This window comes from Danio rerio, chromosome 16 (assembly GCF_052040795.2).
Source record: "Danio rerio strain M-AB ecotype USA chromosome 16, GRCz13ab, whole genome shotgun sequence".
Classification (NCBI taxonomy): Eukaryota; Metazoa; Chordata; class Actinopteri; order Cypriniformes; family Danionidae; genus Danio; species Danio rerio.
Genome location: NC_141036.1, coordinates 10,450,700 through 10,464,601, shown reverse-complemented (window position 1 = coordinate 10,464,601; position 13,902 = coordinate 10,450,700). Strand labels below are relative to the sequence as shown.

Genomic DNA, 13,902 nt, shown 5'->3' with positions numbered 1-13,902 from the left:
CAGCCTTGATCAAACTTGCGAGGTCTTAACTTACAAGAAGAGGATGCGAGACTGAACTCTGTGTGGGCTACTTAATATTGAGGAAAAGCCCCAATCAGATAGGCGAACGTTTGCAGCCCCGCCTCCGTTTTCAGATGTCTCCGTCTTTCCCCATCCACACTGAGACGGAGCAGCAGCGTTTTAGAATGAAAACGGCCTCTCCAGCATTTTCAAAAAGCTCTGTTTTCAGCGCTCGAGAACTCCGGCGTAGTGTGGACGGATGGCGTAACCGTAGCAAAACTTATGCGTTTTCAAACTAAAACGCACTAGTGTAAACGGGGCCTTAGTGCAGGGGTTGCCAAACTTTTCAGCTTATGACCCCCAAAATAACAGTGCCAGTGACTCGCGACCCCCAATATCCTCTGAGGTGGTTATAAATACAGAAACCTTGCATGCAATGGCGCTCACACACCAATAGGCGCAAGTCTATTCTTCGTTTCATTTTTTTTAAAATGTATGCGAGTGCTGCAAATGGGCCAGAAAGTTTAACCTGCTATTATAAAATTAATCTGCTGCATCTGACGCTATTGCTGAGTCTTTAATATAATGTAATTACCCCAGGGGTCGCAATCCAATAGAACTAGTAACTATAAGCTACTATAGTAACTAGTATATAGTAAATATAAACGACTATTTTTTTCTCTTCAGTAGGTTATGGATAACATATGGTATATCTTATGGTTTAATAAAAAAAAAAATACATTTTTGGAAAACACCAGGCGACCCCCTTTCGTTGTCCCGCGACCCCTTGGTGGGTCCCGACCCCCACTTTGAGAACCACTGTCTTAGTGTATCACGTAGGAACACCGTAAAGGCTCTGATGTCACACAATCATTTTTCTTCACAGGAGCATTCTCTGTAACCACATCTGTAGGATACTGTAATACAACACTTAAGTTCACCACATTTCTTTTTCATATCTAAGCTGCCAGTGAGAACAAATTTGACATGGCTACTTGTTAGAACACACAGGTTTCTAAATGGTATGTAGTGGAAAGCCAACACAGAACTCTGCTTTCACTGAAGGAAACGTCCTTTGCTTGCATTGTCATGTTTAATTTACTTGTTTGATGAAGGACTACTGATTTACTATAAAAGTAAACAATTTCATCCATAGTTGCTCAGCTGTTTTATATTTATTTTTTTCCTATTTATTCAGCTCTACAACTGAGATGCATAGAAAAGGTCTCTATGCACCCCAAAGTGTCTATACATTTCCTGCCACGCGTGTTCATTCCACCAGCGTACTGAAAGTTAACTTCAGAAACAATTCCCCCAGCACACATGAGGTGAGAACAATGAACTGCACACACTTAGGGCCTGTTTATACCTGGTCACTTCTGCATCGTTTCTGATCGGACGGCTATCTTATCCATTTACATTTGACCACATGAATGCGTTTCTGCTAAATGGACATGATTAGGATGTTCAAATCCTGTGCTTTATGCAACTTTAGGTTCTGTCAACTGAAGAGTCAGTTACACACCACTTTATATTTAATATTATGATGAAACGTAAATCTTATTTTGCATTCAAATGATTGTACATGCAAGCTGTAGTACATTATTACAAGTCCACAAAACAGACTCTGATTACTTTCATTATAGGCTAAATAAAACGGCTATTTTTGTCATACAGTTATGTGCAAAATATTTGGGATGCAACAATACAGTTAGCCCACGGTTCAATACATGCCTCTGTTTTTTTAACACTGTTTTCGGTTCGGTTCTCATGGCTTGACACGTGTTTTTTTTTTTTTTTATTCTATAGGCAATGGGAACAGTAAGAGGTTAAGAAGAAAAAAAACTATTTATTGCAAAACTCATTTTGTTTTATTTAAAAGCCAAGAAAAGTACACTGGTTCCTATTGTGTTGTATGAAAAAAAAAATTATACTGAAATCTCACAGCTGCTGGTAGCCTATGTACAAACTGGGGAACACAATCCTACATTTTGAAAATAAACATACATGTGAAGTTAATAAAGATAAATTGGCCATTTTAGATAAACATATTTGTACTTCAGTAAACCTAAACAAACCATCTTAATTATCTCGGTGCTGAAAAAATGTGAGACTGTAGTCTGTAACGTGGATCGAGTGCTTTTATAAGATGACAAAAGTCTGCATCTCCAATCACAGAAAACAGCTTCAAATCTTCAGCAATAAACACCCGCACTGCCATTGTTATTTTATGTATCTCTCGGAACCAGTTGGGTATGTTTGCTTGAAAGATTCAGCGAGGGATTGTTGCTATTTGAGGACTTTATTACCTTCTCTGCTATCCAGCCGTTAGACAGTGATATTGCTGGGTGATGGCGCTGCAGATGTGCAGTCATGGTTATACGCGTAAAACAATCCTTGCACACAGTTATTTTTTGTTCAGTTTTTTCTTTTATTGGCATTATACTTACCGGCAAAACTGAAATATCCTCGCACCGCAGATTTAAATGCTGGCGCTTCCTTGTACTGTTGCCTCACTTCGCCGGCGCTTCCTTGTACTGTTGCCTCACTTCACCGGCGCTTCCTTGTACTGTTGCCTCAATTCATCGGCGCTTCCTTGTACTGTTGCCTCAATTCATCGGCGCTTCCTTGTACTGTTGCCTCAGCCTCACTTCACTGCTGCTCGCAATGTTAAAGTGTGGAATGATGGTTAAGCGCCCCCTAACTTTAGAGCATAGTGATTGGATGTTTACTCGTGGGGAGGAGTTTCCTCATCTCAGCTTATGGACTTACAGGCACACACAGTCAATTCAGGGAGATATACAACGCACATACATTATTTAAACTAAAACTGAGAAAACTGCAATTCACAAGCATGTATTGAACCGTGGAGGTCGTACCGAACGGTTCAATATTATATTGAGAATCGTGACATCTCTACAGAATATCCTTCAAAACTGTACAGGCTTTAAATAACATACTGTTCTAAAAACAATACAACTTGTCTTTGTAAATGAACGAAACACTATATTCTTTATTATTATTTCTCTCTTTTCACTGAGATGAGCAACAGGAGTGTGCTGCATCTCAGTTATTAGTGCTGCCGTCGGATAGTAATATAAACATTTTATAGAATCTTTTCATGGTCAAAAATAAAACAAAGTGAAAAAAAAAAAAAAAACCAAATTGTCATCTGTGTCATTTGCGCTTGTATATCTGATGGTCATATAGGTCACAACACGATCACTCTCACATTTATTTATTTTTTTTGTGGTTGGAGTAAAATTTTCATATGTGGTTTCAATAACCAGAAGCATTCAGACCTGTCCAGTTTAGTCTGGAAACCACCTCCTAAAGGGATCTGAGGAATCTGATTTATCTCAGTCTCAAATGCATTTCAGAATGGCATTTACAGCTGGCCATATCATGATCATAGCAATCTGATCAGAAAAAATGTGACCAGGTGTAAACAGCCCCTAAAACACTATTGACATCAATAAAGTGTCATCATGTACTTATAGATGAATCAAGAATTAAGATTCCTGTGAGATTTGACCTGATTAAACCAAAAATAACAATTCTTCGTTCCAGTTTTTTGGTTTATTTTTCTTTGACTCCTCTAATATATTCACGTATTTTCACTGTATAATTTCTATTTAAAAAAATACAGGCCAAATACAGTTTTGAATTCCAGATTTTTTTAATGATACATTTTCAAAATTAAAAAATAAATAAATAAATAGTCCAATACATTTTACAGTACTTAAAAATGATTTAAAGTGTCAGTAACACTTTAATGCAAGGTCTAATTGTAAAACACTGAGATTTGGGTGCTTTACCTTTTTAAATGAAACCCAATTTAAGTTGATTATTAAAATTAGATTAAGAATTGATGCAAGAAAGAAATGTATCTTGGACTCTTAATAAGAAAAAAAAGGATTAGAACTATTTTATTGAAAATGCATCCAGATCTTACAAATTTAGTCATGAAACGGACATATTGCATGTTGATGTGTGCAGTGTTGTTTCTGTTGCTGTTTAATGTCTGACATGAGATTTATTTGAAGCTTTTCTAATTTGCAGCTAAAATTCATAAGTCCTGAAGAGCCTTTTTACATCAAGCATTCAAATTATTCTCTAAGGTAAGTTACATTCTTTCTCAGTTAAAGGAAGTACTAATAGACTGTTTACCCAATTCGGTTAAAGAAATAACATCAAGTAGAAGTCATATCCATGTCACTCTCTGCTGTCAATGCCTGATGTGAAGGCTCTGATTCTGAGCTGAATCAGTGCTTGTTAATAGTTGTTTTCAATACTGTATACGGTTTAGAATATGCATGCATTTGGTATTTAAAATCTTTTAATACAAATATGTATACAGTGCTCAGCATAATTGAGTTCAGCCCATTTTGAAAATAAATATTTTTGTCTATTTCTAAAATGAATATTGTCTATTTCTAAGTGAATATAGGCAATGTATTTTGATGCATTTCAACAAAACAGATTTATTAAACAGATATATTTATTAAAATAAATTTTTAGTCACTAAACATATTTAGAAATTCAAAGACAATACAATTAAATTCAAGCTAAATATTGAAAAAAAAATTACAACCTACAAAATTTTAACCAACTTTTTTTTTTTTTTGCTTTTTTTTTTTGTAATTGATATTTTTCTATAACATAAATTTTGGTGTACTAGTTTTTGGACTGTTATCACAAGTTATTTTTATGATAAGCTCCAGATTTGACTTCAGTACTGACTTATCTAATGTGTATGCACAATTATAATATTATATATTATGAGGGGTGTACTTGTATATGCTAAGCACATTGTTTGCAAAAACAAATAGCTTTTTTTTGGCACCAAACACCACAATTGCACTGAGAACACAAAAAAATGCAAACAAAGCAGGTCCAGAACGATCTTCTGATGTTAGGTGTATTCTGTTACACAGAATAAATCTTTTACTACTGTAAACCATTCTAGTTTGTGTATTGTGTCATTTTATTTTCATTGAACTTTTTCTGTGTGTCTGTCTAGATCTCAACACTACATCAACCTCCCTGTGCAGTTCGTGCCAGATGCTGCAGGCCAGTTTTCTGGCACGTTACATGTTCAGACAGACACCGATGCTAAACTTGCTATAGAGCTCATTGGCGAAGCCTTTCCATGAAGATCTTCATGTTGCCAGCAGAACACGCATCAAGATAAAGCTAATAATGATTGCACTGTAAACATTTTTCCCCTTCTGAATGTTTTGCAAAAACAAAACGTTTGACTTTGCACCTGTTAATTAAAGTGGTTTCACCCGTTTAATACTTCACTTTTTTTTGTACAGCTCAAAAAGTGTTTATTAATTGCTTCGTGTCTGTGTACCTTTCATGTTTATTTTAAATCATTTTTGAGAAAAATAAAACTGCAGAATTTATTGGCAAATTGTACATTTTTACTAGTTTGTGTCCTTTTAATTTTTGAAATGTTTGCATCAAAATGAAAATGCAATTCAAGGTGTTTTTAGTTTTCAAAACAACGTAGTGTTTTTGAAAATATGCTTAGATTCATTTTAGACAATTATTATGTGCATTTCTTACACAAACACTTTTTGTTCTTTTCATTTAAAATTGTAAAAGGAAAGCAAAGAAGGTTTAAAAACTCAAATGTTTGTCTAATGCATATCTAGAACCTGCATTTTTGCAAAAACAGTTGCATTAACAAACAATAATAGTTTACTCCTTAGTTTACCATATGTTTCTTGCAATTCTAACGTCCCATTTACACGGGGCATCAGCGTCAACACTTGACTTAAGGCGTGTCTCAAGTTGGGGCTGACACGATCGTCATAGCAGCGTCAGCCAATGAAATTCAGTCAGCAGTAGGCTGGTGTATTTGCATACAGCAATCTGATTGGCTGACGCTTCTGTCGGCGCTTAAAGTTGAGCTTGTCCCAACTTCTGCAGCGAGCAAATCCACAATGCAGTTCGGCAGCGCCTGACGTCACACACTCAAAGTGAATGGGAAGCGTTGACGCTGATACCCTGTGTGAATGAGGCGTAAGTTTTCAAGTTTACTTGACTATATAATGCATTTTATGTCAATTCATTCAATTGATCTTATTTCTATAGCCCTATTTACAATGCAAATCGTCAAAGCAGTTTAACATAGATATAATATTTTAAATACCTAAAGGGTCATGACACATCTACTTTCGGTTCAGGTCCACCTCAGAGTTTTTTCAAAAGATGCATCGTTATGGGCGTGGAGCTCCGCAAGCAAAAGGCAAGAGTGGGTGTGGCCAGCAGAGCAGGGGAGAAGGAACAACTGTTGTCAGTTCACAAAATGAGACATAAACCGTGAGGAGACGCATGATTTTATAGTTTACAAAATTAAAATGCAAAGAAATAAACAGTAATTTAATGCCCTGCTACATTTGTAATTTCATATACACATAACAACAATTTATTTCATTATAAAGATAATCGTGTTCATATAAACACTATAAATGAGGACTTTTCTCTCAATCCCCTGGTCTGAATGCAGACTCAGTGCAGCAGGTCTCTGCCCTGTTTATTTAAACCATTAGCCCTGCTGGTAATCTAGAGGATTTAGGCGAACACAGCAGCACGGCAATGTGTCTAAATGTGAACGAACTCCTGATAAAAGACAATGTCTGCCATTCTTCAATTCTCCTACTGCTCTCCCAACAAAAATGTTTGCTGCACACAAACAGCTTTGCTGTATCAGCCCTGACAGGATCGCGACACGTCTCACCCAGTCATCAACGGAGGATTTCACAGCTGAGCTTGGCATTGGACGCCAGGTCTGCTTTGTCTTCGGAAAGCACGTGCAGTCATGAATAATTAAGAAGCCAGCTCTTATAGGATAAGAAAACTCCGCTTTAAATAATAATGAGCAACCGACGCGTCATCATTGCACTTGCAGTTCTGCGCTACGTCGCCAATTTTGATCCGCCCTAAAAATCATTTTAAACCCGGAAGCTGAAATTAGCTGACAAAAGCTCAAAATTGGCCAGTTTTTCCCCACAATTAAAGCTAACAGGTGCTAACACTGTCTTAACTGTTGCTCAACACACACAAATCTGTTCAAATCTTTAAAAAAGTACTCAAGGGTTTCGTGAACCTTTAAGCTGGAAGTGCTGAAGGTCAGTCTATTAAAGGGCAACTGCACTGATGCACAGCTCCACCAGTTTCAACCAAGCAGTTCATTGGCAACAGTGACAAGGAACCAAACTAACAATTGATAGAAGCAACAAAAAAAAAAAGCTCAAGAGAAACCAGGCTTAAGCCTGATTTATACTTCTGCGTCAAGTGACCGGCATAACCCACGGCGCATGCAACGCGCATGGCTGTGCATTTATACTTCTGCGCGCTGTCTCTGTTGGTCTGCATTAACATTTCCAAAACGCTAGTTGGCAGTGAGGTGTAAATGTTCCTCTGTGTCGAGTTTCTTCTCTGCTTTTTTGCTTTTCCTGAACACTTCCGGGATGTACAAGTGGCTCAAACACGCTCATTTTGAGGCAGGAACCGGCGGACGTGCAACAACTTTAACAATGAAGTAAACACAAAACAAAACTTTCCATCCGGAGCTCCTTCACGGGACTCCACACTTGTAAAAATTGCTCGCGCCATTCGCGCGGCTCTCGGTCCCGCCCAGACTCGTCACCGCTACCAAGCCGACCAATCACAGAGCTTACGCTACGCGTCATTGCGACATGTAGTTACATTTTTTGAGAGGTGCACGTCAGTGACGGCCACGGCGAAGGGCTATGCGTCAGCGCCGTAGCATACGCCGGCGTTTGACGCAGAAGTATAAATCAGCCTTTAGCTAGGCCCCACTAGATCTCCTCTGCCAAAATGTCTTGTGCAGAGCTGTAGACTGGTCATCAGAGGCTTGAGAACAATTAGCGTCCATTGTGGTGGAGAAGATGCAACCCCAAGTAGGTCTTTATGGTTTGTATGGTATGGTACAGTGTTTACTGAAAATGATCCACATATAGTTTTGCACAGCAAATTGACGAATGAGGAGCATTACAATTATCTTCATGAGAATCCGAGGGAAACGTCATGTTTTGGCTTGAAACGCAACAGTATATTCAATTCTGTCATACTTCAGTGTTTCAGAAAACTTTGTTTTAGATATCATGCACAATGTCTTAAGAGGGTGTGGCACAATACAAGATAAAGTTGTTGTTTGGTTATTTGAATCAGAACTTATGCACAATTATGGTTTCATGGACAAAAACAAATCGTCTGAACACGCATAAACCTTTTTTGTAGTGGCAACAGTATCAGACGCTAGTCATTATGTCTTATTAGAAACCTCCCACTAATCTTCGCTGATGTGGTCTTAGAAGGTGACAGACACTGGCATTTACTTCTGCTTTTAATACACATAGTTAACACAGTATTTTCCCCATGTATTACAGATGGAATGTTTGTATTTTTAAAATATCTTATTCGAGAGCATCACACAGATTGTACTACAATCCTTTGTCTTTATAGAACCATGATCAGATCTCAAATGGATTATGGAAGTATAGAGTATGGATCTGCTAGAATATCCTACATTAAAATGCTGGACATCTACATACAGGACTATGAATCTCATTGGGAGCATTCAGAATATCCCCTGTTCAAAGACGACGTTTAAAATTAACACTCCAATATGCTGTCAAACTGAAATCAAAATAAGAAAACACAGCTTATCTTTCAGTCTTCCATCCTGAATTTTTAGAATTATATGAAGACAGTGTAACAAATATGGCCTACCAGACACATAATTATTTTGCTTTTATTCAACAAATGAGCCAACTTTTGCCCAGGGAAGACTCTGTGGTCAGTTGTAATCTGATTCCAAGGTATTTATGACCCAAAGGAATGTGCCACACAGCACTGAACAGACTCGATAAGGACTACTATAAGCTCTTTGCTTGAGACTGATGTTTTAATGTAAACTTTATTCTCTCTTTATGTGTAATCATGTGTTTTGCCACGTTTCCCTTACCCCTGTATTAATATTATGGTTTTAATAATTCTGCATAAAATGTTTAACTCTACGGAAGCTAAACAAGCTCCTAAACAGTTCATGTGTGGAGTTGTTTTGAAGCTAATTTGCTGCACTGAACGATTGTTGACAGTTTATGTTAATATGATTGCAACATATTAACATTATGAACATTTCTGCCTCAGTTTGCATCAAATTTGCCTATGCAAATTCCTCTACTTCGAACAAAGAGTCATAAACCACGTCTTAGGGAAGTTAGTTTCTGATTGGTTAACTTTCCATGGAGGGTGGATACAAACCCTCCCTATAAAGCTTGTGGCCAAAGCCATGCCTTCGGCTCTTCTCCCTCTCCGCTCCCTCTTCAACTCTTCTTCTAAAAAGTAACTCTCTTCAACTCTTTAAGTCATAGCAACAACCTAAGAACGAGACCAAAGCAGAGAAACCCCCAAGAAAGCAGACTGAGACCCAGATGGAAAGGATTAATCGCACAGCTCAGACATTCACACCTCAAATACCTTCTGTTCTTTATTTTCCATCGAGAGTCTAGTTAAGTTTAGTGCGCCACAAACCAGTAGCTATCACCACTGGCCCGTTGCCGCTTTAACTTGAAACGACTGACTCCACCCCACTTCAAGCCTCGCGAGGACCAAGAACAACCAGCCAGCCACCTGCTCAACAAAGGGCAGCTTCTTCACATCATGGACAAACGCAAGTACACTTCCATCTGAACTGATGTAAACTAAATGCAACCCTAAAGAGACCCTAAAAGGTTTGCTTGGTTTTGCTCTTACAAAATCTGAGGTTTTACCATCATTAAATTCTCTCAACCTCTTACTTTACTTTCTTTACTCTTATCTACACTTGTAGGAATGTGTGTTTGTGTTAGGTGTTAGTTTCTGTTAGATTAGTCAATAAAGTTTAAATTTGTATAAAGAAAGGTGCCTGTGTATATTTATGAATCTAATGTTTTAAACTTCGATCTTGTTAACCTGCTCAAACTTAATGGTTTTTATTTTGATAGCAATGGCCATAATAAACTCGACTGTCCAGTCGAACGATTGCTGGACGATTCGTTTGTTCGGATTTAAAGAGTCGATTCGTTTGCCCCAATTCGAACTAAGCCCCGTTCAAATGAATTTTCCTCCCGTTAAGCTAGTCCGCTATATATAATGGTGCAGAAGATACTCGAGCATTGTAATCTAGATTATAACTCGCTACAACAGACCCAACTATTCATATGAAACCCCATCGGAAGAATAAGGGTGTTGATATGGAAAAGCTTTTACTACCTGATTTGGGCAATATTTCTTCTTGGTGCAACTCAAAAATAAGAATCTTATGGAAGCTAACCAAACAGAAGAAGTCCTTGACTCACCTAAATGAATACAAACAAGAATTCAAATAAATAACAGACAGTCTCCCTTCTCATAAACCCATATATACAGATGGATCGAAACAGACAAATGAGTAACTGCAGCAGTAGTTTTTAAAGATGATGTTTTTGATACTCTGATTCCAGGACAAAGCCAAAGGGTCACGAAACTCCAAAACACATTTTTTGAGCTGTTGACAGTCGTATATGTGTCCCACACTGCTAAAAACACTATTAGGACACCTATATTTCACTAAAAAGTGTAAATTGGTTGTTTTTGCGTTATTTCAAGCAAATTCGTACTTCCTGTTTGAAACTAATTTTTGAAGCTGCGTCACGGTCATGACATAATAGCGTGTATTCCAGCGTGCAGACTGGGCGTCTGTACCAGAGTGAGTCTTATTATGTCTTACAGTGTGATGCATTAATGCATGAGTAAGGCTTGGTTCAAACCAATCAGCGCGCTCTATTGTGCAACTTCATTAATATTCATTACTGTCACAGTGTAGACGGCAAAGACGCCACGTTGTGTTGGCAAAACAAGCGTGAAGTGTTGCTTTTATAGTTTGCTGCAGTTAAGTTTCGTTTTCATTTTCTCTATGTGAGAGCGCAGACTCACGCGTGGATTAACAGTGTACGCGACGTGCGACAACAATAACTTACGTGTCTAAGGAGGATTATTGTTTACCTTGAGAGCTGTTCTCATCTGCAAACGCTGAGATCCAGATTCGCTTGTAATCTCCTCTAAATAAAGACGCGGCTCTAGTTGCTGGTGATTGTCCTGTCTCTACAGATTTGGTAAGTGAGCGACCAGTGCTCTTTGTTTATTCAGTTCGTATTTTATTCGTATCAAACAAACTATTGCACCGAGTGCAATAGTTAGCACTAACAATTACAACCAAACCTCGTGTTGGATTTTGTGACCGGAATAACACACGCGGCTTTCTGGCGCTACCTGCCGTGTGTATCTAGTTTTCCGGGAAATGCTGAGTTTTTTTTTCTCTCATTCGCCGTGCGGTATCAAACATTGCATGAAAAATACACGCTTAGAGCAGCTCCTCGAATCAAATATCACGTTTGTCGGGAGGGACATTAATGAATTCCCTGAATGAAAGAGCCAAACTGTAGTTAAAGTCCACCATTTAATAATTTGGCAAATAATTCGACTACAGATGTCCATGTAAACACAGTCACATTGTCCGCTGTGGTTGTGTGTTTTGACTCTGAAATTCAGCGCGCCCAAATAGACACTCCCATACCAAGCCGCTTTACTTCCTCCGACACTCCCCCCTAAACAGAGCTGGACACGCCCACTTTTCTGACTTTTTCCAAAGTAGAGGTGTGAAAACACCCTGCTGAAACGAGGGGGTTTCATGGCCCTTCAAAACAAATGGAAAGGACACTTAACTTTTTAATCTGCACAGATTACAAATCCTGTCTACAAGCACTTAAAGCTACTAAGTGTGATCACCCCATAATTTCAATTGTATCTGGATGCAGCCTTTGTGATGCAAGCTGAGATTGCATCACTCAGTGATGCAATGTCAGACACAATGCACTCAATGGAGTGAGTGACGTCACTGTGATGGGTGGGGTTAGGGGAGGTCATTAAAAAGCATTGGATGCAACTCAGATTACACTGCATCCAGACCCCTTGCCATAATTTCCATGATTGTAAAGAAATAGATAGTCCTAGAAAATAGGAAGTTCAACATTATCTTCTTTTGGATTCCAGGTCATATGGGACTACATGGAAACAAACTGGCAGATGAAGCAGGAAATCAGGCTCCTTGAACGTGACAGAATGTTGAATTCCTTCTGAGGACTTGAAACCTACAATTAATTTGTACATAAACGAAACATGATAAAGAGAATGGGACAACTGCATAAATAATAAATGACATAAAATTAACCCAAAAATAAATGATAGACACTTAGGAAATTATATTTTTCAAACCAGGAATGATCAAACTGTTTATACTAGATGTCGTATTGGACATTCTAGGTTGATTCATTTGAATTGAGTGAATAATGAAGCACCACTAAGAAGAGTACTTTGATGGACATTTTCAAAAAGTTACCACTTGGAAGAATCTTAAATTATTTATCAAAAATTGAACTGAAAAATCATATCTCTTTACAAAAGGGATTGCATCTGGGCCTGTTAAGTCAAAGACAGAACTGACAGATGTTGACAATGGTAATTTGATTTAAAAACATTTTCAGATTGATATGTTAAGTAAAGTAAATATCACAAGTTGGATTAAACATGAAGACATTGAGTTTCACACAGGTCTTGTTGTTTGCACAGATGTTGTTGAGCTGCCAGTGTTCAACAAATGTGTTTGCATATTTCTGAGAAATGAAGTTTTTTGGTAACGGAAATGGAGACTGCATTTGTGGAACATTTACATGCATTTGAAGTTAGTGAAAACATGCATAATGTTTCAGTTGATATGCCTCATGACTTGAGATTCTTTAAGCCCTTTGATATCTAAATGGAGTATGGTGCAGACTCACTGTTTTATGTTGTACCAGACTGCTGCATTGTGTAGATTTCAAGACAATGTTTTAGGTTTAGTGCCATGTAAAACCCTGTTAAAGAATAAATCAAATGTATTCATTGGAGCACATAATTATTAGATGAGTGATGAATTGAGATGGTACATTGTAATTATAGAATTAAGAGCAGGGCATAATGTAAATACAAATGTAAAATATTTCAAATGAACACTGGTGCAGTGTTGAAAATTTGACCTAAGAGTTTTAAGTGTTGAAAATTTGACCTAAGAGTTTTAATACAACACTGAGTGGTGTTCATATGATCCTTTGTGATGTTAATATTGTACACTATCAGAGTTTGCTAGTTAACACTCTCTGCGTGTTAATCATGTTATCTCTTTTAAAAGAACACCTGTGAACACTGGTGCAGTGTTAAAAATTTGACCTAAGAGTCTTAAAACAACACTGACTGGTGTTCAGATAATCCCTTGTGGTGTTAATGTTTTACACTATAAGAGTTTGCTAATTAACACTCTCTGAGTGTTGATAATGTTAATTCATTTAAAAGTGTTAATTCAAGACTTTTGTAGTGGTTCCAGTAAAAACTCTGAGGGAGTGTTCTTTTTAGCTCCAAGGTAGTTAAATCTACCATCTAAAATTTGAAGTGTTTCTCGCTGTTCATTATTTTGAGGTCTACATTGAATCTCCCCTGCACTTGATTGCTGTCTATAAGGATCATAACCCGCTTGTATATCTGTTGCGGATGTATAATTAAAATCAGAGCCTTGTGTAATTAAAAAAGGAGCAGAAAACGTGGTGGCAGATTCTCTTTCTCGAGCTTAATGTTGTTTGTAATTTTTTTTTAAACGGTTATGCCTGTTTTGTTTTATTTATTTCTATTGTTTGGACGCCGACAGTGTCTCATCTAACTCTCCCATCTATCTGTTTTAACATTTTGTGTCCCGTTTGTTGTTTTTGGCATATCAGCATATGCGACATCAGATTGTCAGAAAGTTTGCAATTA

At 37.6% G+C, this 13,902-nt stretch overlaps 1 protein-coding gene and 1 long non-coding RNA gene across 30 annotated transcripts in view; one reads left to right on the top strand and one right to left on the bottom strand.

Moving 5' to 3' along the window:
• The window catches only part of LOC147840170 (uncharacterized), a 100,809-nt gene extending 95,784 nt beyond the window's left edge, over positions 1 to 5,025 (bottom strand). The window contains exons 1-2 of the long non-coding RNA XR_015511034.1: positions 2,635 to 5,025; positions 821 to 2,537 (exon numbers count right to left, since the gene is read on the bottom strand). This is a non-coding gene — a long non-coding RNA (uncharacterized LOC147840170). The remainder of the gene's footprint in view (positions 1 to 820; positions 2,538 to 2,634) is intronic.
• Positions 1 to 5,419, top strand: part of cep192 (centrosomal protein 192) — a 164,265-nt gene extending 158,846 nt beyond the window's left edge. For all 29 annotated transcript variants that reach the window (XR_015510921.1, XR_015510917.1, XR_015510920.1 and 26 more), the window contains exons 45-47: positions 1,199 to 1,328; positions 4,063 to 4,121; positions 5,024 to 5,419. Coding sequence is in view for 24 of the 29 variants with exons in the window: in XM_087286573.1 (XP_087142699.1) it covers positions 1,199 to 1,328; positions 4,063 to 4,121; positions 5,024 to 5,156 (322 nt within the window). In the remaining 5 variants the exon portion in view is untranslated. The remainder of the gene's footprint in view (positions 1 to 1,198; positions 1,329 to 4,062; positions 4,122 to 5,023) is intronic.
• Positions 5,420 to 13,902: the final 8,483 nt, after the last annotated feature.